Source organism: Rhinolophus sinicus, chromosome X, assembly GCF_036562045.2.
Source record: "Rhinolophus sinicus isolate RSC01 chromosome X, ASM3656204v1, whole genome shotgun sequence".
NCBI lineage: Eukaryota > Metazoa > Chordata > Mammalia > Chiroptera > Rhinolophidae > Rhinolophus > Rhinolophus sinicus.
Window position 1 is genome coordinate 16468135 of NC_133768.1, and position 24415 is coordinate 16492549.

Genomic DNA, 24415 nt, shown 5'->3' on the forward strand with positions numbered 1-24415 from the left:
TTTCATGGAATCTAAATAATAATTTATGCAACATTAGAGCTTAAAATCTTAGGAAAATGGAGTATTAATAACATTTTTAAAATCTGGTATATGTTCTCATTTTATCTATTTAATAAATGTTACAGTGTTCAAGACTAGTCATATAATCACTAAAGAATTTCTCATTCTTGAAAATGGGATAGCTTTACTTTAAATAAAATAGTGTATGAGTGAAGGAAAGGAATTTTTTTTTAATTGGGGAAGGGGAACAGGACTTTATTGGGGAACAGTGTGTACTTCCAGGCCTTTTTTTTTTCCAAGTTAAGTTGTTGACCTTTCAATCTTAGTTGTGTCTTAGTTGTGGAGGGTGCCGTTCAGCTTCAAGGTGTTGTCCTTTTCAGTCTTAGTTGTGGAGGGTGCAGCTCAGCTCCAGGTCCAGTTGCCGCTTTCTAGTTGCAGGGGGCACAGCCCACCATCCCTTGCGGGAGTCGAACCAGCAACCTTGTGGTTCAGAGGACGCATTCCAACCAACTGAGCCATCCGGGAGCTCAGCGGCAGCTCAGCTCAAGGTGCCGTATTCAATTTTAGTTGCAGGGGGCGCTGCCCACCATCCTTTGGGGGACTCGAGGAATCGAACTGGCAACCTTGTGGTTGAGAGCCCGCGCTCCAACCAACTGAGCCATTTGGGAGGCAGCTCAGCTCAAGGTGCTGTGTTCAATTTTAGTTGCAGGGGGCGGAGCCCACCATCCCTTGCGGGACTCGAGGAATTGAACTGGCAACCTTGTGGTTGAGAGCGCACTGGCCCATGTGGGAATTGAACCGGCAGCCTTCGGAGTCAGGAGCATGGAGCTCCAACCGCCTGAGCCACCGGGCCGGCCCAGGAATTTTAATTATTACATGTATGCTGCATAGATCCTAGAATCATGACGTTTAGGCCTTTAGCCCTTTCTATAATGTATTCATTTTTGTGTTTTTTGTAGATGACTCTTCCTGAACCATATTTTCTCCATATACAAATTTGAGATGTTGATTTTGACCTTTCAGTCAAAACAACAACTCTAAAATATTACAAGTTCATTGACTATTTATAATTCAGGTGAGAAAAATGTATAAAAGCACCTTATCATTCATAAATACATATATTGATATAAAACGACATTATTATAATTTTATTGTAATACTCTAGCTGTTTATTTACCATATATTTTATATTTTCAATGTAGGAGCCAAGATACTTCCTATACTGTAGGGTAGTATACCTCAATAATTAAAGTAGGTACCAATAGATGAGATACAGGATGAGCCTCTCTCCCTTATTTCTACTCTGCCACTTAGTATGTGCCTTGTTCTGTAACCTTAATAATGATGCTAGCATTGATGCTCAAGGAGATCCTTTGGCATTCCTTTACTTAGAGGAATTGTAAGAAAAATCAACTCAAATAATAATAACATTCCGTCTCATATATGCAGTATATGAAGATATGAGTTCCTCAAAATGCCATGTACCAAACGCTTTTTCCCCCACTCTGTTTTTAGAATTAGCTCTTATGTAAAATGTTCCTTTTTTGTTCTGGCCAGGTTATGCAGCATAAAATTAAATGTCTAATTTGTTCAGTTTACACTTATTTAGTACCACTCTGTGTCAGTCATTGTACTAAGCCCTCGATTCTCCAAATTCAGAAGACACAACGCTCAACTTCAAGGAACTTCCAGGCTAGTTATTGAGCACACAGACATGGGAACAAAGAATTATAATGTGGGCATTGTTGTAGCAGAGGTCTGTAGAGTGGGAGATTGGGAACGTTTGGAGGGTGTCTGGAATGCGTCTGCATTAGGAAGGCAAGGTCTAAATCAGGAAAAGCCTTGAACACTGTATAAAGGAGTTCAGATTTTATTCTGTCATAAATATATGGAAACACTGAAAAATTTTGATGTAGAGAATGACAATCAAAATTTGTATGTTGGGAAAGATGAATTGGAAGGGATTATAGCCAGCAGTAGGAAAACCATAAAACTGCTTTATTCCAGGTGAGAGAGATAATATAGCCTGATTTAGGAAGATGGCAGTGGAGAATGAGAGGAGAGGATATATGTAAAAGATATTTCAGAGAAACAATTGTTAGGACATGGAGATTGGTTGCATGCAGAGATATAAGGAAAGTGGATAAATTTAAGATGGCTTCCATATACTCAGTTTTTATACTGGGATAGATGGTGCCATTCATTGAGACAGTGAATACAGCAAGGAAGACTCCTCTGGAGGGGAACATGAAGAGTTGTGGTCATGCTGAGATGTGTAGACACATAGGTTTGGCATTCCTGAGGGAGGTCTGAAATGGAAGTGTGAAATGGTAGTTAAAGACATGGCATGGTTGAGATTGTTCCATTAGAATGTAAAGAATGAGGGTGAGGGGACCAGGAAGGGGTTCCTGGTGTGGAGAGCAGCAGTATTTTAGGACAGTTGGAGAAAGTATCCTGAAAGGGGACTGGGAAGGAATGGATAAAGAGGCAAGAGAACCAGGAGAGAGCAATGCACAAATACTAATGGAGAATGAAAGACAGAGAAGACAGTAGACAGACTGCAGGGTAACTCAAATTACGTTAAGAAAGTTTGAGAATATAGTAAAGGCATGTGTAGCCTTGGTGCTAGACCCTATCAGAACCAGGCAGCTTTTGGGACTCTTTCTCTCTCAGTGGCTACATAATCTCTCTGGTAATGGCATTTGCTCCCCTTTTCATATTCATTCTAACCTCATCTCTGCTTTCTCTACTTACTTATAGTTTTTGCTTTGTCATAATTTCAACTGTGTAGACCATTATAGCCTCTCATCTCCCTACTTGATATAACCAACACCCTTCAGTTTTTTGCAAATTGCCTCATTTTCTTGGTATTTCTTACTTTGAAATCTGAAGAGAAATAATCTGGTTAGTCCAGTTCATCATTTGTGTGAGGACATTTCATAGGTGATTGAAGCTCACCCATTCTATGGCCTAGCCAATCACTTACAAAGTGCCCTGAGTAATCTTGAAAATTGTATTTACTCTGGATTTCCACTTTTGGACTTGGGTAAAATCCAGATGATAGTGGATTAAGGAGTGCATTGCAGGTGAAGAAATAAAGGTAAGGAGTTTGGCTCTGAAGGAAATAACAGACTAGGGGAAACACAGGATCAAGGAAAGGGGAAAGGGATTAATTGATTGGTTGATTTATAAGATGCCAGTGGTTTGAACAAAGAAAGAGTTGATGAATAGGGAGTGGTTGAAATAAAGACAGCATTTAATTGTTTAATTGTTGAAGTAGTGTTAAGGTGGCAGAAGATGGGATTCCAGAGCTCAAGAAGGTCAATTAGCCTTGTAAAGGAAGAAGGATACCTCTCCCTCTGCAATGGGGTTACATAAACAAGGAAGGAGGAATGGGATGCTGAGAAATTTGGAAGTAGAGGAACGTGCCCATTGGCATGCTTTATAAAATAGGCAACAAAGAACTGCTGAGACAAGAGGTAAAGATTTCCAGTAATTGCTGAGGAAAATTCAAACAGGAATCTAATAACTAGTGATATGATGAAGTGATTTTCCCCCCACTACAGCCCATATATAGATAGGGAAAAAGTAGATGATTGAACTAGTCAAGAGTTGAAATGGACTGAACTTGTGGCTTGGTGAGAGTTAATGCTTCTTTTATTTTTTCTATTCATTTGGTTCAACTGTTTTGTTTTGTTTTGTTCTGTTTTAATTCTGAACTCCCATCTTTTTCTTTTGCAGGTCTTGATGACTGTTTGCAGCAGTACATTAAGAACTTCGAGAGGGAGAAGATCAGTGGGGACCAGCTGTTACGCATTACACATCAGGAGCTAGAAGATCTGGGGGTCAGCCGCATTGGCCATCAGGAGCTGATCTTGGAAGCAGTTGACCTTCTGTGCGCACTGGTGAGGACATAAAACTGCTGGAAAAGGAAACTTCACTTTGTCTCTTTTCTTTCCTTTTAAAATTATTTTTCCGTTTTTTAATTTTTTTTTCTTCTTTTCCTTCTCTTTTGAAAAATAATTTAAATGCAAGTAGAAAAAAAATCCCTAATTCTCAATCAACTACATGTAGTATTTTCCACCTTCATTGATTTTGGTATATTATACAATGACAAATTACAAAAGAAGCTTGTAACTCAACTGGTGATATTACATTTAGCTACTTGAAAAACTTGTTAGAGCTTACCAAGGGAGTTTTTATAGCAGCATTGGGATATCAAATTGTATATAATCAGTTATAAAGTCCATTCCCTTCTAAAAGTTCTGATTTAGTGTCACAATTATTAAGTAATCCTATTTTAGAAAAATCATCCTTAAAATAATCAAATTAATTCTGTTTTCCATGTATATATCCAATGAAAATGGAATATTGCACATTATGTGGTTACTTTTGTATGTGAAAAGAGCAGTGCCAAATTAGACAAGATAAATCAATGTCAAAATATTCCTGTAAGATTATATTAGTACATTAGATAATCTGAGCGGAACATAGATTTTTTTTTTTCCATGTTAGGTAAGATAACACTAACCTGACAGGTTTTAAATTCTTCCAGATATTTGTGAGGGGGATAGAACTACGATGAGAAAAAAACATGAGTCTTGTAATATAATAATCTGGGATTGAAATTTGGCTCAGTCAATTACTGACACTTATGGTCAAGTAATTTCACCATAGCCTTAGTTCATTTATTTAAAATAGAGATAATAATAGCTACCTTTTGGTGGTGGTGTGAAAAGCAAATGAGATAATGTTTGTATAGTGCCTAATTCAGTGCTTGACACACTGTAAGCATTTAGTAAGTAGTAACTATTATTAAGATGATGATGATGATGATGATTAATAAGAAATGAGTAGATAATTAAACATAATTCAAGAATCAATTAATACACTCAGCAGTGTGTGTGTTAGATGTAAGATCTAGTTCCTGCTCTCTTGAAAAGCCTAGTAGGGGGAGAGTGACATACAAAAGTATTATGGAGGCACAGGCACACAGAATAAAAAGCGTGCCTAGTGTGCTTGAAAAATGGTAAGCTATTTGGGATGACAAAAATAGGTGGGAAACAGTGGCAGAAAACTAGAATTTAAAGTGGCCAGACTGTAAAGTACCTTAACATCATGATAAGAGATTTGTACTTCCTGGTGCGAGCATGGGAGAACCACGCAAGAATGATCAACTAATTGTTTTTCAAAACTAACTGATGGTAGTGAAAAAGACAGAATGGAATGAACATAAACTGAAGACAGGGAGAATAAATAGGAAATGTTTAAAGTAATCTACTCAGGCTATCAGTAGGGCTTGAACCAATGATGTGCAACAGGAATTAGAGAAGATCTGGTGCCTGTGAGGGGTGAGACAGAGGAAGGAGTTGAGAAAGATTCAATCTTTTCTAGCTACAGAGCTAGAGTAGATGATTTTGCAATAATAAAGACAGGCAGTAACAGCAAGAATAGATTTAGGTGGGAATATAAATTGAGTTTTGAATTTGTTGAATTTGAGGCATCTCTGGGTTATCCAGGAAAAGATAATCATCAGCGAGTTGAACATACAAATTTGCAGTTGAGAAGTGGCTGAAGACAGAGATTTTGGAATCTCAAGGATATAGGAGTTGAATCCATAGATAGAGAGATCATCCAAGGAGGGCCTGGGGAATATAAAGAACAAAGGACGCAGCTTGGCACTCCACCTGAGTGGGAAGAAGAGGAGGCTGCAGAGGAGGCTTATGGAGTGGTCAGAGAAGCAGAAAGACAAGTACGAAAGACTTGTCACAAAAGCAGTGGGGAGTGTATTTTCATTAAGGAACATCAATAATGTCATCAAATTTCACAAAAAGCTAGTAGGATAAGCAAGAAAAAAGGTCAGACTGAGAGCAATTTCTAAAGAAGTAGAATTTGAAACCATATTGGTTGAATAGCACCTCCCCTTTAAACATTTCAGTCTTACTTTAATTGTCATTCCATCAGAGACATTCCCTGATCACTCTCTCACCCTTGTTTAGTCTAAAATTAGCCTTCTACTGTTATTGTCTTAACCCTCGTGTTATTTTGTAATAATTTATTTGTATTTATCACTTTAATGTCTGTTTCTTTCGTTAGACTGTAAGCTAGTGGGAAAAGTGACTATGCTTATTGAACACCTAATGTGCAGCACAAATGCCTGGCGAGAGTGAATGATGAATAAATATTTTTTGAAAGTGGAGATAGACTTCACACGTTTTTCACATGATAGTTTGAGGATCTTATTTCCCTGTTCCTGAGATAAGAGAAATCAATTCAGACCAGAACACACACACGTATACTCTATTCCTTATCTGAATCAGATCACAGAAATCATGCCTGAAATAAAAGAGTATTTGGGGTAAGGTAAGGGTCCACAGTATTTTTGCATACTGGGCTCCAAGTGCCAGTCAGAGTGGCCATGACGGTGCAATAGAAGTGGCTTGGAGATGCGCATCTGATCTAGCAATCCCATATTTGCCAGATCTGCTAGAACAGTGATAGTTAGGTATGTGAGAGCTTGAAGTCCTCGGTGTATATCTCACAAGCAGGGCCCCTCATAGGTGAACCACTCACATGTTAGGCTCCTACACTGCCAGTTTGAAGAAGAAAAGATTGATGATTATGGTTTACCTACAGATAGTCTAGACCTGTAGGCTTTGGAATTGGCCCATCAGCAAGCTCTGCTGACCTACTTACATAAAAGGATGGCATCAAAGCTATATGACTAGACCGTTTTGATGTTCAAGCTATGAAGCTATAGTAAATCCCTTCATATGCTGAGTTTTAATCCCTCTACAGTTCTGGGTTTAAGCACTGTAGTGTTACATCATTTTCTTGGGAAAACTTCATTATGTGGTTGAGCTGTTCTAGAGGTTAACACAGAAAAACATAAATCAAAACACTAAATTTATTGTTTCTGTGTTTATTCAGCAATAAATTGCTCACATTCCCCAGAGAGGTCAAATACTAAACTTACTTTTCATTGCTTCCTAATGGCTATAAATCAGCAAGTTCGAAATGCAGATATCTTCCAGTTTATTCAACAGATGTTTTCCAGTGAATATAAAGCAAATTTCTGAGCATTGAATTCTGACTTACTTCTACATGCCATTATAAAATCAGGAGATGAGATCCCTCATCAACAGGCTAAGGTGACTAGACTAGTAGTTCTGCTGTTGGGAATGGGGAACTATGTCTTGTCTCTCTGAAACTGTAATGTCTCTACTGGTCTTTCTACTTTTTCCTTACATGTAATGTATTGATTCCTTCTTTCAACATTTATATATTCATGTTCAAGCAGTGCTACCATGGGGAATACAAAGATGAAAAAGGCAGTCTGTGCTCTTAAGATGTATATAGCCTAGTAAAGAAGACAACAGTCATTAAAAGATAATATAGATTTAATTAAAACCCCAGAAGAGTGCAGAAGGAAATGATTAACACTACTGAGGGGTCCAGGAAGTATAGGTGGGCCTTGCATTGGGTCTTGCAAGATGAGTAGATGTTTGCCAGACAAAAAAGTTGGGAAAAATTTATCTAGATAGATGAAATACCATGTGTAAATACAATTGTGAAAGAGTATGGGGTGTTCATAGAAAAATGAGAATTTTGATTTGGTTGTCGCACAGTGGGAAATGATGGGAGGAAAGGCAATTTACACTTTGTATCACATCATAATTCTTTGCTTAGATTTTTCGGTCCTCCAATATGCTTCTTACCCAGTGCTTAGCAAATAGAGGATGTTAAATTAATGTTATCTTACTGAATGAAGTTCTCTGACTTTCTCCAGAGAACTGTAATTTTCTCTCTTGCCTACATAGCCTCTGACTCTAAAGTTTTTGTTCCTAGTATAAAGACACAGAATAATTACCAAATTCTTTTGTTTCTTTTAAGCTATGGAATATTTTCATCTGTCTTGTTGTAAAGTTAGTCCTGATGGGGAATAAATTTTATGGCAACTGATGAAAATCAAAGGTTTATTTATTTAGTAACTTGTTATTCACGCAACATTTATTTATTAAGTACTAACTATATGCCATATTATTCTAGAAAAGAGTAAGCTGTTCATGATTTGGAGGTATATAAACTCTTTCAAATAGTTTTGCTATCATTTAGTGGGCTTAAATAGGGAGCACAGTGCATTAACTGTACCATAAATAGTAAAGTATATATACAATATATATAGTTTAATGTGTAGCCCTTAATTTATGTTCTGACAATACACCTTTTATTGGGAAGTAAAAGTGAATTATTTATGAGAGAATAAAATCAGTTTTCATTTAATTCTCCATGTACTTTTGATATAATAGGCATTTTGCCGGAAAATTTTCATGTCTGCAATTGCTAGGATCTGTTTCTTTGCAACATAATTGCTTGGTTCATTCATCTCAAAATAATTTATTTCTTAAAAATTCATTACAGCAATCCTTTTAGGACTCACTCATTTATAAAGTGAAGTATTATAAAACCTAAACACCTGCTACATTCAAATTAAGAGCTCAATAAAACAGCATTGACATTATAAAATATGTGGTGCCAATATTGAATATTTTTAGTTTAGTGTTTAATGAGAATCTGCCACTACTGAAGATATGGACAAGCCGATTTTGTAAAATGCTAAGTGTGTTCCTTCATTTCTTTCTTTCATATGCTTTTGCATGCATATAATTGAAAGAGAAAAACAGTATGAACTTAGCACCAATTCCTTAAGAGTAGACTGGCCATGTTAAATCAGTCTAGAGTCACGACTGTTTCTTGGCAGACATGCTACTGGCCAAGTATGTGAACAAATAGGTAACATAGAACAAAGAAAATAGTGCGGAGAAAATTGGAAAAGCACATGCAAAAGAATGAAACTAGGCTGCTATTTGTCAACATACATAAAAATTAACTCAAAATAGATCAAAGACTTAAATATAAGACGTGAAATAATAAAATGCATAGAAGAAAACATAGGGACCTTAGTCCCTAAACTTGAGGACCTTAGTCTTAGAGAGTATGTTATGAATTTGACCTCAAAGGCAAGGGAAGTAAAAGCAAAAATAAATGAATGGGACTATATCAAACTAAAAAGTTTCTGCACAGCAAAAGAAACCATAAGCAAAACACAGAAGTAACTAACTGAATGGGAGAAGATATTTGCAAACAACCCTTCCAATAAGGGGCTAATATCCAAAATATACAAAGAACTCATACAACTCAACAACAACAAAAAACGATCCCGTTGAAAAATGGGCAGAGAACCTAAACAGACACTTCTCCCAGGAAGACACTTTTCCCAGGAAGACATACAAATGCCAACAGATGTATGAAAAAATGTTCAACTTCACTAGCTATTAGGGAAATGCAAAGCAAAGGCACAATGAGATACCACCTCACACCTGTTAGAATGGCAGTTATCAATGAGACAAATAATAACAAGTGTCAGACAGGTTGTGGAAAAAAGGAACCCTCATACACTGATAATCATATGATAGAGGATAGATAGGAAGGAAGAAAGAAATGAGAAAGGAGCTAATAGATTGGTGGTAATTAAGGGTGTGTGTGTGTGTGTGTGTGTGTGTGTGTGTGTGTGTGTGTGTGTGTTGGGGGGGCATGATGAAGAGACTGGAAGGTATAATGAGCTGGAAGAATGATGTCTGCATTTAAGTGAATTTCAGTGGTTAGACATAGAAATAGAAATAGCTAAACCAATAGAAACATATTGACAACATTCTGCAATTAAAATATAACTTTGTGAAATAGCAGAAACAGAGACTAAAGATATATCCCCAAATCCTCACTTGACTGTGGGTTCCACTAGGCCAGGAATCCTATCTAATTCATTTATAGCTCTTAACACCAGTTTCATTTTCTGTACATAGTGAAGTACTCAGTAAATATCTTAATGGATGAATAAAATATCAACTTTAAGTATATTTATTCTCTCTCTCTTTTATAATTCAGAATTATGGCTTGGAAACAGAAAATCTGAAAACCCTTTCTCACAAGTTGAATGCATCTGCCAAAAATCTACAGAATTTTATAACAGGGAGGAGAAGAAGTGGCCATTATGATGGGAGAACCAGCCGAAAATTGCCAAACGACTTTCTGACTTCAGTTGTGGATCTGATTGGAGCAGCCAAGAGTCTACTTGCCTGGTTGGACAGGTAAAATCTTCGAAATGTTTCATAAGTAATCCTCCTGGGACACCAGTTTGAATATAATATTATTTAATGGGTTCTTGTGAAAGGATTGGACAGGTAGAGAAATGTGAAGTAACAAATGTCTGTCTAATCATGATATGAAATGGAAAAGGTAGATTAAAATTGTATATGTGGTTAAACATTTTAATGTTAGCACAGATTGTAATTGTTTAAAGAAAACTAAGCTCTTTCATTTTTGAAAGTTTTTGTATGGAGTATATACTATTACATGATTAAATAATCAAAATTTCAAATACATTTGTCTTTCATAAGAAACTCTGATAATATATACTTTTACCAGAATTCTTTGTTGAATAAATGTCAGTAGAAGACATATATATGTATAATTGTATTTTGTTTTTGAAAAAATATGAGGCCTTATATTAAAAATAAGGTATTTGTGTTTTTAAGATAAAAGTTAAGGTAATTTTACTTAGTTCTATATTATCAAAATTTAGATGTATTAATAATAACATAAAACATAGTATTAAATCCAAATCTGAACACTAAGCTATATATTATTAGCTTTTTGATAATTAATTGGTAGACAGCATGTTTCTTTCACATTATGATGTCATTAAAATTTAATTCTCATAGTTGTCTAAACCACATTTACAAAGTTACATAATGATCAATAAGTAAAATATATTTAAAATATGGTTTAGTCCTTAAGTAATGTAATACGCTTGTTTCAGGAGGCTTCTCAGTAATCAGAAAGCTTAAAGAAGGCATACCTGATTTTAGTTGTATCTTCTTATACTTTTATCTACCCTATAATTGTAAATTTGCTCAGCCTCGATGTTTGTATTTAGCAAATTTCATTATATTTTCTTTTTATATCAGTACTTGTTAAATAAATAAATAGAATGATTAGAGAATATTTTTACTTCTTAATGGCAGATATAGCTGTTTATTAAATCACTTAAATGGCTTCTAGAACACTATAATAGGTTGTGAAATTTTATTATATTACATAATGTTTTATAGTGGCATTATTTTTATTATCTAAAAAGATGTTCCTAGTAAATGCCAATTCACATCAAACACACATGAGTACACACACACACACACACACACACACACACACACACACAAATACATGTAGACACACACATAGCAATCCATGAAGTCCATCAAGGATGTTTTATGCTTGTTTCATAGGAAGAGAAAATGTGACAAAAAGAACCTGAAGGAAATCGTTTAAATCATCTGTTTTGCTTTCATTAATGCAAAGGTTCTCAAAATGCTTATTTTGTGTTATATCATAGCATGGTGATCAATTAAATGAAAAGCAATTTAACATTTTGATCATAAAAGTGAAATTTTTACTCGGAAGGGGAAAGAAAGACACCTTTGTGATCAACTTTAAAATCTTCTATCGTGTTTCCCCGAAAATAAGACCTAGCTGGACAATCAGCTCTAATGTATCTTTTGGAGCAAAAATTAATATAAGACCTGGTATTATACTATATTGTATTATATTGTTATATTATGTTATGTTATGTTTTGTTATGTTATGTTATGTTATGTTATGATGTTATATTACATTAGACCTGGTCTTATAGTAAAATAAGACCAGGTCTTATATTAATTTTTGCTCCAAAAGACGCATTAAAGCTGATTGTCCGGCACAGTCTCATTTTCAGGGAAACACAGTAGAAGTGGGTTATGGTGGAAGATAAGTGTTGAGTTGAGTGTCAGGCATGATAAATTGTGATGGCTGGAGAATATTCAAATGAAAAGGTCTTTAGAGTATGCTGCTCATAAAAGATACGTGGTTGATAGAGATTTGGGAATAGTTAAAATATAGGTGATCGTTGAAGTTGTAGATATATTAATATGGTAGTCTAAGGCGAGTCATGGAGTAGATTCTTCTTATCCTGCTATTTGTTTTCCATAACATTCACATGCTTCTAACACACTGCATAATTTACTTAATATTATTCTTATTGTTTTTGTCTGACTACTGTTTATATGATGTACACTTGAAGACAGTAGGGATTTTCATTTGCTTTATTCAGTGATAACACAATTTTCTAGAAGAATTCCTAGCCTATAGTAGATGCTCAAAAACTGCTTTTGAGTGAATGAAGAGAACTGGATTGAGGAAGAAGCTCTGTGAACCATCAACTGAAGGATGATGAGAAGTATAGCTGACGGGGAAAAAAAGAAGGCATAACCAGAGAGGTAGGAGAAAATTAGTTGAGAGTGATGTCATGGAAGCAAAGGCAGTAAAGAGGTTTTTGTTGGTTGGTTGGTTGGTTGTTTTTTTAATTGAGATTTTGGTGTTGTTTTATTTTTTCCAATTTTATTTAGATATAACTGACATATAACATTGTGTAAGTTTAAGGTGTCCAACGTGATAGTTTGATACACATACACATGTATTTTACAAAATGATTACCACAATTAGGGTTAGTTAAAACATCCATCACCTCACATAATTAATTACCTTGTGTGTGTGTGGTGAGAACATTTAAGATGGAAGTAAAGAGTTTTAGAGGAAAAAGTAAGTGGTCAGTAGGGTCAAATGCTGCTGAGAGATTAGGCAGGGTAAGGACTGAAGTACTGTGTTTTCCCGAAAATAAGACCGGGTCTTATATTAAGATTTGCTCCAAAAGGCGCATTAGGGCTTGTGTTCAGGGGATGTCATCCTGAAAAATCATGCTAGGGCTTATTTTCCGGTTAGGGCTTATTTTCAGGGAAACACGGTATGTGTTAGATTAGGTAATCAGGATATATGTGACCTTATCAGAAATGGTTTAGTGTTTATACTTAGAACTCATGAAAACTGGAATGCATGAATTGGTTGTGAGTTAAAAGTGAGAACTCTTTGAAGAAATTTTTCTGTGAAATGTTTTGTCATTCGAGCAAGTTTTGTATCATATTAACTTCCTCCTTTTCATAGATTTTAAATCTTTTAGTGGTGATGGAAAAGAGGAAAGGCAAGTGATGAGTCCTACTTCTATATTTGGGAGCTTGACTTTGCTTCCTCCTCTTGCCACAAGTTGTATGAATATCTTAACTGCTTCTTGGCTAATATACATTTCAGAAGGTCCCAAAATCAATTTAAATATGATAGGATTTTATCTATAAGTGCCAGATGAAATGTTTAGGCTATTTGTTTTCTTGACTCATAGCCCAGACTTTTATTAGAGATTGTTAGTGGGTTTGTATTTAACTTATACTTTTATCCCTTTCAAAGAAAAAATGTTTTAGGTAGCAGTAAAAGAGCAAGACAACACTCCTCACACCCTCTTGTTGCATTGTGTCCCGCAAACTACACAGGAAACAAAACAATCAATGGTAGAAAAGCCAAAAGAGCAGTGTTCTCCATAACCATTAGTGTGAATCTCTGCTGAAATACATCCTGATGTAGTATAAAAGAGCCGGGGGCTGATGAAGAATTGAGTTCCAGCTCTGCCTCAAGCCCTGGGTAACCTTGAACTTAACCTCTGTTTCTTTTTTTTATTTTTTAATAAGATTATAAGACCTACAATTTGAAGCTGTCTTTTAAGCACAAATATTCTATAATTCATTGTCCTTGTTCACCAAAGCCACATGAGAAATATATACAGTTTATTTCCCTTTATATAATATCAAACAATAAACATGAACAAAATTTGTTAGTAACTTGCAGAATTTTGATTTAAGTCTCTAACTCTTCTCTAAATAAATTCAGTTAATATTTTTGTTTGTTTCATTTTAAGTTCTAGAACAGAACTAATCTGTCTATGCTTTCTTTATAAAAGATTAAGAATATGTCTTGTCTTTTTTATTTTTGTTTGTTTTTAAAGAGCTTAGAACTTAATGTAAGTGCTTAATTCTAAAAGTTCCATAGAACTGATGTTGACCAAAAATTCTTAATATTTTGATTTGTCAGTGTAGATTTGCTTTAATTTGGAGAGTTTAAAATGACCACTGCAATCAGATATTCAAGCATTGGGTCTTTAACCTTAGTTTATTCCTTTAGTATACACTATAGTATAATTCTGTTGGTTAAATGTGGTTATTTTGATGCAAAGCAACTGGCTTAATTTTTAAAAAGCAATACTTTTTTTAAAAAGCATGAATTTTTTTATTGCATTTTGGGGGGAAATTGCATGCAATTTGATTTTATTACATTTGGGAGGGATTTTGCAATATGATAAGTTTCTATTGCAATTTTTACTTTATGTCACTTGAAGGGAGGAGAAAGGAAAAGAAAGAATAAGTGAAAATCAAGACTTGGAAACAAGCTAAATGCCCATCGGTAGACTACTGGATTAAGAAACTGTGGTATATTTATACAATGGAGTGCAGCTCACCTATAAAGAAGAATGAAATCTTACCATTTGCAATGATATGGATGGACCTAGAGAACATTATGCTAAGTGAAATAAGTCAGTTGAAGAAAGACAAATACCATATGATCTCACTTATATGTGCAATCTAAAGAACTGAATAAATGAGCAAAGTAAACAGGAATAGTCTCAGATATAGAGGAAAAACTGAGGGTTGCTAGATGGGTGGTGGATGGGGATGAGGGAGAAGGGGAAGGGATGAGACAGCATAAACTGGTAACTACAATATTGCCACAGGGATATGAAAGACAGTTTGGGGAATATAATCAATAATGTAAAGATTTTGTAGGGGGTCAGATGGGCACATGTCTTATTAAGGAGGCCACTTCATAGATGGTGTAGATGCCTGATCACTGCGCTGTACACCTGAAGCTGAAGCTGAATAATATTGTATGTCAACTATAATTAAATATATATATATATATATATATATATATATATATATATATATATATAGTCATGGGATATGGAGTACAGCATAGGGAATAGAGTCAATGAAATTGTAATAGATATATACGATGTCAGAGGGGCAATAGATTGGGGGAGGAGGTATCACTTTGTGAGGGGTGAAATGTCTATTACATTGTTTTGTACACCTGAAACTAATAAAAAAATAGATAAGCGAAAATATTTAACTGTAGATACTGAACTAGATGCTTTACATATATTAACTCACTGAATTCTCACAAAGCAGGTATCATTATCCCCATTTTACATGAGACATTAAGTAATTTCCCTGAAGCCATTCATCTAGTATGAAAATTATAATTTGAATCTATTTTTGTCTGATACCAAAGCCCTTCTTGTTTCCCCTTTATCATATTCCCTTTCCATGCTACATCTCCTTTTTTAAATTTATTTTTATTTACTTATTATTTCAGGTGTACAAAACAATGTAATAGTTAGACATTTCACCCCTCACAAAGTGATAACTCCCATCCCCCAATCTGTTGCCCCTCTGGCATCGTATATGTCTATTACAATTTCATTGACTCTTCCCTATGCTGTACTCCATATCCTGTGACTATATATATATATATATATATATATATATATATATATATATATATATTAAATTATAGTTGACATTCAGTATTATTCAGCTTCAGCTTCAAGCATCTACACCGTCCATGACGTGGTCTCCCTAATAAGACAAGTGTCCATCTGACCCCCTACAAAATCTTTACAACATTATTGATTATATTCCCCAAACTGTCTTTCATATCCCCGTGGAAATATTGTAGTTACCAGTTTACGCTGTCTAATCCCTTCCCCTTCTTCCTCATCCCCACCCCACTCCCATCTAGCAACCATCAGTTTTTCCTCTATATCTGAGACTATTTCTGTTTACTTTGTTCATTTATTCAGTTCTTTAGATTCCATATAAAAGTGAGATCGTATGGTATTTGGTCTTTCTCCAACTGACTTACTTCATTTAGCATAATGTACTTGGCTACAAAGAAGAATGAAATCTTACCATTTACAACGACATGGAAGAACCTAGGGAACATTATGCTACATCTCCTTTTGAACGTTGACTAATTCTTAAGGATTTTGGAAGTGTTTCTTAGGAATGCAGCATATCTAAGCATTTATTTGCACATTGGTATTTCTCTTCAAATACTAAAGAGTACCACTTTTCTGTTTTTGTTCTTGATACTTCAAATTGCTATATAGAATTTTATTTATGGAAATTTTATTTATCATTTTACTTTGAAGGCATCAATGAGCAATCTTTTAATACCGTTGAAAAACATATGAATTAAGACTTAAGAGTTAAGGTGCTAGGGAAAAAATATTTACAATTCATAAACATTCCAATTTCAGTATTTCAGTGGAGCTTCCATTCAATAAGATTTATTTTCAAAAACCAGCTCCTTACATTTCTTAATGAAAATAAAATCTAAGGCTAACAAAATTCCTTTTTTCCTCCCATTTTAAATATTGACCTGAATGAAACAGCAAACTTTCCCAGAGGAAAAACCTCAGAGATGAATCACAGTTGGTAGCTTACTGTTTATTTTCAATGCATGGTTTACTTGCCTATTTTTAACCTACATCCTGCTGTTTTTCACACCTCATCTTTCTTGCAGTTTTATATGGTTTTGCCAAATCAATCTATACTTGCAGGTTTACAGATCACTTTGTATATCACCTTGTACAATAACATCATTAAAAATGTTTGAAAGTATTATTTATAGAAGTTTATTTTGCTACTTATAGTGGAAGTTTATTGTTTTCTCTCATTTTTAGAATAAATACCTGAGTCTGATTGTTTCTGAAATACCTTTCAAGACCATCCTATTTTGAAAAGATCAAGTATATATCTTTATATCACTGAAAACTTTAAAAGTGTCTAAAGCATAAGAGTTAGGGTATGTTGAAAAATAAAATTCAATTAAGTAAATCTGAAGATCTAATTGTTTTACCGTGTACTTCACTGTGGAAGACTGAATGCTTTCCTCCTAGGATTGGGAATAAGGCAAGGCTGCCCACTCTCATCTGCTATTTAATAATGTATTGGAAGTCATATCCATTGCAGAGGGTAAGAAAAAGAAATAAAAAGACGTGGAGACAGGAAAGGAAAAAAATAAAACTTCCCTACTTGCAGATAATATGTGTCTGTGTGGAGAAAATTCCAAGATACCTTTAAAATGTCTTTTAGAACCAGTACGTGAATTTAGCAAGACTGTAGGATACAAAGTCCATACACAAAAATTAATCATATTTCTATATACTAAAACTGAACAATTGAGACCAAAAATTAAAAACATGGTACAATTTATAGTCGCTTCAAAAATAATGAGATGTCTACATATAAATTTAGCAAAATTTCTATAGGATCTATATGTAAAAACTATAAAACACTGATGTATGAAAGCAAGACCTAAATAAATGGAGAGACATACTGTGTTCATGTATTAGAAAACTCACGTTGGGGGCCAGCCTGGTGGCTCAGGTGGTTAGAGCTCCATGCTCCTAACTCCGAAGGCTGCCGGTTCAATTCCCACATGGGCCAGTGCGCTCTCAACCACAAGGTTGCCAGTTCAATTCCTCGAGTCCCGCAAGGGATGGTGGGCTCCGCCCCCTGCAACTAAGATTGAACACAGCACCTTGAGCTGAGCTGCCTCCCAGATGGCTCAGTTGGTTGGAGCGCATCCTCTCAACCACAAGGTTGCCGGTTCGACTCCCGTAAGGGATGGTGGACTGTGCCCCCTGCAACTAGAAAAAAACGGCAACTGGACCTGGAGCTGAGCTGCGCCCTCCACAACTAAGACTGAAAGGACAACAACTTGACTTGGAAAAAAGGCCTGGAAGTATACACTGTTCCCCAGTAAAGTCCTGTTCCCCTTCCCCAATAAAATCTTTAAAAAGAAAAAAGAAAACTCAGGTTGGTAAAGATGTCAGTTCTCCTCAAGTCTCCCTGTAGATTTAACGAAATTCACTTAAAAATCCCAGCAGGATTTTTTTATAGCTACATACAATATGATTCTAAAATTTATGTTAAAAAGCAAAGAAACTGGGATAATCAATTTTGAAAAAGAAATTGCCTGATTTTAAGGATTATATAACAGTAATCAAAACTGTGGTACTGGTGGCAGGATAGACATATGGAGAGTCTAGAACTATACCTTTATGAGTATAGTTAGCTGCTTTTTGACAGAGGAGCTAAAGCAATTCAGTGGAGAATGGATAGTCTTTCAACAAATGGTGATAGAACACTTATTTGCATAGGCATAGGGGAACAGTGAACCTCAACCTGTACCTCACACCTTATGCAAAAATTGACTCAAAAATGGATCGTAGACCTAAATGTAAAAAATAAAATTATAAAACTTTTAGAAGAAAAATGACTTAGGTTCAGGCGAAGATTTCTTAGACATCACACTAAAGGTACAATCCAAAAAAGAAACTGTCAATAAATTTGACCTCATTAAAAGCTTTTGATCTGCTAAAGATCCCATTTAAGAGGATGGAAAGGCAAGTCATAGACTGAGAACTATTACAGGTCACCTGTTTTACAAAGGACTTGGATGCAAAATATATTTAGAACTCTCTGAACTCAATAGTAAGGATACCAAGATTCCAAATAGAAAACGGGCAAAGGGCTTGAGCAGATACGCATATAAAGATGTTCAGCATCATTACTGATTAGAAAATTACTAGGGAAATATTGATAACTATTGATATAGGTAATATATAACATAAATATGGAATATATATAACTTGAGGAAACTCAAATCTATGATGATATGCCACTACATAGCTATTAGAATGGCCAAAATAAAAAAAATATGTAAGTGAAAAATCTGTTTTTTTTAAATATAACCAGTAAAGGAACTTTCTCTTATATGGACCCCTGTGACAGTGGAAGGTGCTTGAGTTGTAGAGTTTTCTAGAAAAGAGACAAATTCAGTTTCTAACCAGGAAGCAGTTCTGTATAAGCATTTCCAGTAAATTGCCTAAAGAGATTAATAGAGATCTAAAGCACTAAGATTCCAGTAACTTGACTAAATTTTTACCTTCATATCTTTTTTTATATTTGTGATTTTGTTTTCTTTTCCTTAAACTAGGCCTCTCAAGTCATAAGCTTTGGCCCCACAAAAACCTTTGGTGTTCACAAACAGAGAGGATAAGAAGTAATGGAAAGACACTGTGAATTCATTTGGTGGCTTGGAAAGCCTTTCATTGTGTCCTACAGAAAACGCTTGCTAGGAAAGACTGCTGCTGTCTGTCTATAACAATCTTGAAAATATAGGCCTTATACCAGTATGTATACATTCATATATATATGAATATTTATACATACATACATATACATACATATACATACATACATAGGGTGCCAAAAAAATGTATACACATTTTAAGAAAGGAAAAAACTATTAAAATTGTAATACTCGATATATACTGATCATGAAAGATGAATGCAAGTCACATTTGACTTCTGCAATTACAAGAGGTGCTCAAAGTGGTTACCATCAGCGTCCAGACACTTCTGATTACAGCGAACTACTGCTTGAGCAACGTTGGCTAAGTGTCCACTTGTATACATTTTTTGGCACCCCCGGTATACACAAACATACACACATACATACACACACATACATGTAAGTGTATATATATATATGTGTGTATATATATATATATATATATAAAATTTATATACCAACTTTTGAAAAGGATGTGAAGTGACATAAATTATTGGTTTAGTACATGATAAAAATCTAGGTAAGTTCATGGAGGCAATATATTAGTGTTTGTGTGTGTGGGGTGGGGTGGGTTCTGGAGACAGAGTTCCTGGGCTTGAAAACCGGCTTCAGCACTTTCTATTTGTCACTTAACATTTCTCTACCTCAGGTTTCTCATCTGTAAAATGGGAATAATAATAGTACCTATCTTATAAGAGTTGTGAAAATTATTTAGTACGTGTAAAGTGTTTCGAACAGTAACTAGCACATAGTAAGTCCTTGGTGTTAGCTATCATTATTGCTAGCTCTTAATCGTCACTATTTCAAGAAGTTACTGTTCTCAGAATCTTCGCTTCATTTGAAAGTAAGCTAAAGTGTTGTCTTTGCCTAATGTACTCCTTTTTTTGTTGATTTATTTTAAATGTAGTGAAGAGACCTTTTAAGAAGTATCAAAGAACTTCTAAATATTAAGAACTAAAAAGAGAGAAATTTGATGAAAAGCAAACATATTTTAGAATTTAATTTTCTTCCAAGCATTTTCCTCAATTTTTTTCTTTAAATATATCCTGAATACTTTTATCACTATTAAACTTCAGAACAATTTATTTCCTATTATTCAAAATCTTATTTTAGGCTATTGTATTTTGGAACCTTTCAAAAGCTGTTCCTATTAATCACAATTTTTCTTTTTCTTTCATAGGTCACCATTTGCTGCTGTCACAGACTATTCAGTTACAAGGAATAATGTCATACAGCTCTGCTTGGAACTGACAACAATTGTGCAACAGGTACTGGCAGACAAACTTTCCTTCTGTTAATTTATTAGTTATTTTATAGTCTATCAATGAGAAGTATTCCTGTTTACCAAGAGTTTATAAGATATTGATTTGGGAGTTTCTCGTTCAAAGACAAATGGTTCTAAAGAAACCAAATATGTAATTATTCATTGGAAAATTGTTCATATTGCCTAATAAACAAGGATTTTATTCACCAAAAGATGTAAAATTAAACTGAACCTTTAGAGGCACCATTATAATAAGTTTGTAAGTATTAGTCTCACACTTTCAGTGAGGTTGACTGTATTGCCTTTCACAAAATTAAATTGCCCCATTTGGATAATAATCTGAGAATTTTGCTCTAAGACACTATTAGTTCCTTATCAGTACAGCTATTAGTTGCACTCATATAGGTAAACACACAAATAAATATACATAATAACCTTTAACAGTGATCCACACTTACATGACCTTATATTTTTACTTTGAATATTATCTAAGTCAGGGATCCCCAAATCAAATGCCTTCAGGAATGCAGCAGCTAATATAAAAATGTTTGAATCAAGCCTCGCATAAGATATGGAGAAATGGTAGAGGGGTGAATTCACTAATTCATATCCTGCAAGAATTTATTCAACTCTAATAACAAAACACACCTGAGAGGCCTGAGGCCTATAGCCACCACTCTGTGTAAGACCGATGTCAGCCTGTTGCTGCTCTCTCTGATTGCCATTATTTGTGAGCCTATCCAATGATGCAGAAATAGGGAAAGCAGAGGATGAGATATGATGATATGGAAGATTACTGGGGAAATTGATGACTTAATGTATCCTATTCCCTGTGCTTTATTACCAGGGATAATTAACAGTTTCTTGTATTGCCTGTATTTTCTCAAAGAAATAAGAAATTTTATTAATGTAGATTTAAATACTTCAGTATATAGTCTATTGTACTGTATAGATTAATACTGGATATGTGCTTAGTGGCAATCTATATACAAACACTCATAATAAGATAATAATTATTAACACTTATCTGCTATATGACAAGATGTGTGATAACTTATTATGTGTATTATTTAAGCTTTTCATTTATACATGAGACCAAGACAATTGAAATACCATGGAATTAAACAGGGGAATTAAAAGTTTGCTTATTTATCAACCTGTCATACATGAGAAACTCATACTTATTGTCAGTTCTATGAGAATGCAGTCCGTCTCATGTCAAATTTCCAAAATAAATTCATTTCCAAGCATAGTTATGACAGACAGTGGGTGTTTTTTATTTCTTGTGTCTTCAAACATCTGGATCTGGATGGCCAGTTTAAGGTTTACTTTTGAGTAGTTAGCCAACTCTTTGTTACCTTATAAACAAAGACTGCAATTCTAAATGGTAACTATGATAAGTTTTCTTGGAAATATTGAAGGAGAGTACTCAGGTGTATTCATTTCCACTTAATTCATACATACCTAATGTTTTCCCATATCAAAAGTAGATAAACAAAGTGTCCTTGGGGGAACAAATTACCTTGCTTTTAACTTGATGTATACGAGTACAGTGAGGTCAGAAATGGAGAGTTTTCTACGTTTAGAACTCACGGGCTCCAGAGCATACCTTTGTCCCTCTGACCTTCAGCTGTTACATTCAGAAGAATGGCTGAAATGATTTTCAGTGAATTAAGATTTCCTATAGAGACTTGTGCAGTGGTGGAAGTACAATTTATGCCATATATGACTAACCCACCCGTTCTACTATTTTAAGAACCTGCCATCTAAGTAACAGTGATTCAGTTTTTGTTTCCAGAATGCATGAACACCTGCTATTGACAACTCCTTCACAGAAAACATATGCCATTCTGATATTGTCCTCAGAAGTTTGTTCATGCTCTCAACGGGACCTTTTAATAGATGCACTATTTGGCTCAACATACTCTTTTAGGAATATTACTTCAAGGCATAATAGGTTTAAGTTTTGCTATTTACAAGTCAGGAAACATTAGGTAGAATAGAGAGATATGCTTTTACAGGTTGAATTTTTAAATACATTCCATCTTGACCCAACATAGAATTATGAAAATTACTCCAAATAATTGAAATACTCCAAATATATTCAGGATGTAGGACCTTCTGTGCTCTCCGCCCACTGTATACTCTGTTTTGAAGGTGCCTTGTCCTTCTTAGAACATTTTGCTCTAACATTACCTATTTCTGATTTTTAAAAGTTTAGTAGCTCATAACATTTGTCACAGTTTCTCCCACTTTCCTCTCATTTTCCCATCACATGTCATGTTTCCCATGTCACCTTTAAAATGCTTCCAAACAAAAACCTCTATACTTGTGTGTTCTTGGTTCTTGCCTTGCCCACCCCACCCCAACTTGTACCTGACTTAGTATCTTAATTCATCTACTTTAACTAGGTCTTTTCTGTTGTACCTTAAAGAAAACATTAGATGAAGTGTCTCTTAATAAAGTACATCTTCATGACATCCTGATTTAATCTACTTATAAGTACAGACTCGATCACTTTCAGACTGGTCATCCCAAAGCCCCACTCCAATTTTGTCACTTTTGGCAATTTTCCACTAATTTCCAAATTGATTACAAACTCATCTCTTTGGAATTCAAAGGGCTCCAAGTATGGTCCTAACATAATTTCAGTTTTATCTTTTAGTACTCCCATATATCTTAATTGTACTGTAGTTCATGTCGAGACTTATTGTTGGTAAAATAGATCTTCCATTTTCATCTTTTTATGTTGTGACGCCTCCTCAGAACATGCCCATACCTCTTTTTATCTCTGCCTGTTAAAATTATGTCCCATCTTTTAAGGCCTCTGGGAAATGCCACCTCATTCATGAAACTTTTACTGTTTCCTACAGCTATTTGTACCTTCCCCCTTTTGGCCATTTGTATTTCATGTAATTATTGCTATTGTTGGGATTAAATATACCACCTTGCTCTTTGTCTTCTGTTTCCTATCTGTTCTTTGTTCTTTCTATTCTTCAGTATACTTTTGCATTATTTTTTATGATTCCATTTTGTCTATAATTAACTATAATTTTTTTGTTGTATGGGCGGAGGTAAAAATCCTTTAAATTCACTTTATATAGCATTTCATATCTCATCTATATTCTGCTGGGAATAATAATTATCTGACTTCCATTAGATTATGAACGCCTTGAAGACAGGAACTGTGTCTTGCTCATTTTCATATATTGTAGGTTCTCATTACATACTTGTTAAAATAAATTGACCTGCGTCCCAGTTATCCCCTGTGGTTAGCACGTATTGTTTGTACTTTTCCAAGAAACATTTAGAATTAAATATTTGAATTGTTATTCATTTTTATTTGATCTCCTGTGTAGAAGATGCAGTTCTATCACTGCTATTCATGTAAGAACCCCAGAAATATCCAGAGATATACATTATTTTACATCTCAGTTTATTCATTAGTTAAGATAAGAGTATTGACCCTCATAACCACTTTCCAATGCTAGAACAAAAGTGAACAAAACTTCTGAAACACTATGTAAATGTACAATGCTAACAAAACATACAAGTATCTTTTAGAGGAAACTTAACTATAGGCATGACATATTAGTGTTTGTAAATCATCTCTTAAATAAGCCATAATTTTTCTACTGTTGTATGATGTCCTATCTTTGGTACCAAGCTTTCCTGGGCTCTATGGTCTATTGTTACCTATCATAGCAACAGGAATGAGGATGATAGATAAATAGGTTAAGTGTTTTTTTCTCGGTAATGAAACTATGGGTGATTTTGTTTTATTTAGACTCTACTTTTCTGTGTTTTCCAAATTTTCTAAAATGAATTTGAGTTAGCAGAAAAACAAAAATTAATGCTATGTACATTGAAGAAATACTACTTTGATAAAAGAGCACAGCATAGACAAATACT

The 24415-nt window shown here is 34.6% G+C and overlaps 1 protein-coding gene across 7 annotated transcripts in view; it reads left to right on the forward strand.

Annotated features, from left to right (window-relative positions):
- Window positions 1-24415, forward strand: part of CNKSR2 (connector enhancer of kinase suppressor of Ras 2) — a 284901-nt gene that overhangs the window by 53758 nt on the left and 206728 nt on the right. For all 7 annotated transcript variants that reach the window (XM_019755412.2, XM_019755413.2, XM_019755415.2 and 4 more), the window contains exons 2-4: window positions 3742-3905; window positions 9946-10148; window positions 20420-20507. In XM_019755412.2, coding sequence (XP_019610971.1) covers window positions 3742-3905; window positions 9946-10148; window positions 20420-20507 — 455 coding nt within the window. The remainder of the gene's footprint in view (window positions 1-3741; window positions 3906-9945; window positions 10149-20419; window positions 20508-24415) is intronic.